At 33.7% G+C, this 3262-nt stretch overlaps 1 protein-coding gene across 1 annotated transcript; it reads left to right on the top strand.

Annotated features, from left to right (window-relative positions):
• Positions 1-1861: 1861 nt before the first annotated feature.
• On the top strand, positions 1862-2692 carry LOC145068809 (uncharacterized). The gene is made up of 2 exons (XM_079015802.1): positions 1862-2173; positions 2423-2692. The coding sequence occupies exons 1-2, from the start codon at positions 2048-2050 to the stop codon at positions 2480-2482; spliced, it is 186 nt and encodes a 61-aa protein (XP_078871928.1). The 5' UTR covers positions 1862-2047; the 3' UTR covers positions 2483-2692.
• Positions 2693-3262: the final 570 nt, after the last annotated feature.

Here is a 3262-nt window from a genome sequence, read left to right as displayed (position 1 = left end):
ATTCTTACCATCTTCCTACTCATGTCAAATGATAACATGTGTCACATTTAATTTTCCCTAATAATATTTTAATTAATTTGTCACCATTTAATATGGGTAAAAGAATAAGTAGGAGGAAATTGTAGGAGGATATTTAATTTCTCGAAAGGAAAACTATATGGCAATAGGTTAAATGGGTTGGGAGGTAGGGATGAGATTTAGAATCGGAAAACTGGACCGGAACCGGAACCGTTAGAACCGGAATATATAGAACCGGTTTTGGTTCCGGGTTTAAAAATTAGCTTTATCCGGGTTCCGGGTTTGGGTCCATCGGGTCCGGGTAAACCGGGTCTAAAAACCAAAACCGGTGTTAGGAATCGGAACAACTTTTAGGGTCGGAACCGATTTTTGTGAAACATTTAAAAGATACATATCTCATTCGTTTCAACTCTGATTGACATGCGTTTTTTGCCAACGTATAGTTTAGAGTTTATAAATGATATTAGACTATAAATTTGTCATTTTTAGTTTTATATTCATTGACTTACAGTGCCCCAAAGTCGAGATATCAAAGCTGAACGTTTTTAGTTTTTTAGTTTTTTGTATTATGTGAAAGTATTAAAACATGCATATCTAGATCATTTGAATTCGGATTGACATGTGGTTTTTTCCAACTTGTAGTTTAGAGTTTGCACATGAGTTTAGATTATAATTTTGTCAATTTTGGTTTAATATTTAATGATTTACAGTCCTCCGAAGTCTGGATATCAAAACTGAAAATTTTCAACTTTTTAGCTATTTGTTTTTGTACTTTGTATTTTGTGAAAATGTTAACACATGCATATCTCATTCGTTTAAAGTCGGATTGACGTGTGGTTTTTTTTTTCCAGAGTGTAGTTTAGAGTTAGTACAAGATTTTAGACTATAATTTTGTCTTTTGGTTTCATATTCAATGAGTTACAGTCCCCAATAGTCGGGATATCAATATGAAAATTTTCAAAGTTCAACCCACTAAGTAGTAATTAATTACTAAAAAATTTCGATTTTTCCGGGTTTTTCGGTTCTAAACTCATTTTATCCGGTTTCAATCTACCCACTTTGATGTTTCCGGGTTTTTCGATTCTAGATCCACTTTACCTGGTACCGTACCCAGAACCGAACCGGAACCGATTCCTATATACCAGTCCGGTTTCCGGTTTTACAAAATCCCGTTAACCGGTTTCGGGTCCATCCGGTCCGGGTTTGGACCCACTTTCATCCCTATTGGGAGGTAATGACTCCCTCCTAATGGTAATACGGTCTTTTCGTCGACTTGTCACCCCAAATTCTAGAAGAAGAAAAAAAAACGTTGTGTAAAGAACTTGTTCATCTCATCATGTGTATCCTTGATGGAAACTCTATGGCCAAAAGTGAAAAAGTTAAAGTTTATAGACAATTTTACAAAAGGCAAGACAACTGAAAATAACATAATTTATCAAAAAATATGCAAAGTCAAAAAGTCACCAACTTATTTATAAGGGTAATAGTAATACGTCTTTTCTTCGACTTGTGTAGAGAAATTGGTTCATTTGTACCCTTGATGGAAAATCTATGGGCCAAAAGTGAAAAAGTTAAAGTTCATGGACAAATTTAACAAAAGGTAAAACAACTGAAAACTACGAGATTCATCCATAAATATAAGCTTATATATAAGCATAGTCAGACAGTGTTTTCTTCGACTTGTCACCCAAAATTCCAAAAAAAAAACACACACACACACACAAATACTTGTATAGAAATTGGTTCATTTGTACCCTTAGGGGCCAAAAATGAAAACGTTAAAGTTCATGGACAAATTTGAAAAAGAAAAAGGTAAAACAACTGACACTGTGTTGTTTAACACTCCAACCAGACGCCATTGAAATCAATTGCAGTAAGCCTTCAAGCTTATCACGTCTGCTACAAAGAAGTGAGGCCGCATCTTGTTACTAATAAATGCATCTACATTCCAATCTCTATTAAGTCCTGGTCTATAGATCCTTTACAGTTCGATCAACCGTTGTTTTGTGCGTCTTTGCGATCAGCAGTGATGAAGGGGAAATTCGGCGGTAAGCAGCCGACGGGTACTCCGTCAGTGGCATGGTCGACGGTCGTTGTCATCGTTTCACTGCTTTCTGGCGCATCCGTCGTCCATAACATCTTCAAACCTGATTTGGTTTATTTTCTTTCTCTCTCACTTTTTGTTCCTCTTATATATTTGTGTGTGAGAGATTTCGCTTAATCCATGTATGCTCTCATTGAATAATTCTCCAACACGCAAATGGAAACTTAATTTTTGGATGGGATTGTTACATTTGTCCTTTTTGATTATGCATGACAAGTGTTTGATAAAATGTCTCAACGAGCGAAAACAATGTATAAACGCGAAATACTCCTGATGTTCATTTTTTTGTTTGATCTGCAGACATTACCTCCCATTGAAAGTGTTAGTGCTGATAAGATGCAACAACCTGCTAAAGAATGACCATTTCTCTACAAAGTTTGTGGTTTATGATAGTGGGTGTCTTTTAGATTTTGTATTTGGAACTATGATCACAATTTTAAAAATAAAGTTTCTTCCTGTTTTCATTTGATAACTTGATACATTTGTATGAGTAACGGTTTTACAAAATGTAATTGACAGTTTAATGTGGTTTGATGATTTGTTCTTATTAATACTAATACATTTGTATGAGTACTTTTGAAATCTGATGATTTGTTTTGGCTAAAGCTGATGGACTTTGAGACTTGGGGCAACGGACAGTTGAAAACAAATTAAGCCCACTCTTCGCTGTAATTGTTAACGTTGGGCAACATCTTCTGTTCTTTGATGTTCGTTCCTTTTTAGTTTTGTAAAACCATAAAGACTTAAAACCCTACAAACGTAATCAGTGATCCCTCAAATATGAAAAATCGAAGGAAAGAAACCATCAGATATAAAAATCGAAGGGAAGAAACTTGAAATTGAAGTCCATCATTCTTAAAAATGTTTCCATACAATATTTAATAAAAACATAATAACGATATGTTTTCTTTTTATAAAGATTCGAAGTGTTTAATGTTACAATACTACTTTTGTATTTCTATAATTTAAGCAACACAACTTATTTGGAAAAACTACATCGACATATATAGGTATAAAAGTAAATTTTAACGACCAAATCATAAATTATAGAATATATTATTATTTTTTATATTTATATTTTACTAACACCAAAACCTTTGAAAGCAATATTGTGTTTTTTTAATTAAACATAGGTCGTTA

Source organism: Lactuca serriola, chromosome 8 (assembly GCF_051521515.1).
Source record: "Lactuca serriola cultivar US96UC23 chromosome 8, Lser_US96UC23_V15, whole genome shotgun sequence".
NCBI classification, from domain to species: Eukaryota; Viridiplantae; Streptophyta; class Magnoliopsida; order Asterales; family Asteraceae; genus Lactuca; species Lactuca serriola.
Note: the sequence above shows the minus strand (reverse complement) of the source record. Positions and strands in the feature narration are given on the sequence as shown.

Bases quoted from the DNA above. Each gene is read 5' to 3' on its own strand.
- LOC145068809 (XM_079015802.1), top strand. From the start codon at position 2,048: ATGAAGGGGAAATTCGGCGGTAAGCAGCCGACGGGTACTCCGTCAGTG. The intron at 2,174-2,422 runs GTTTATTTTCTT...TTTGATCTGCAG, and splicing joins ACATCTTCAAACCTGATTTG to ACATTACCTCCCATTGAAAG.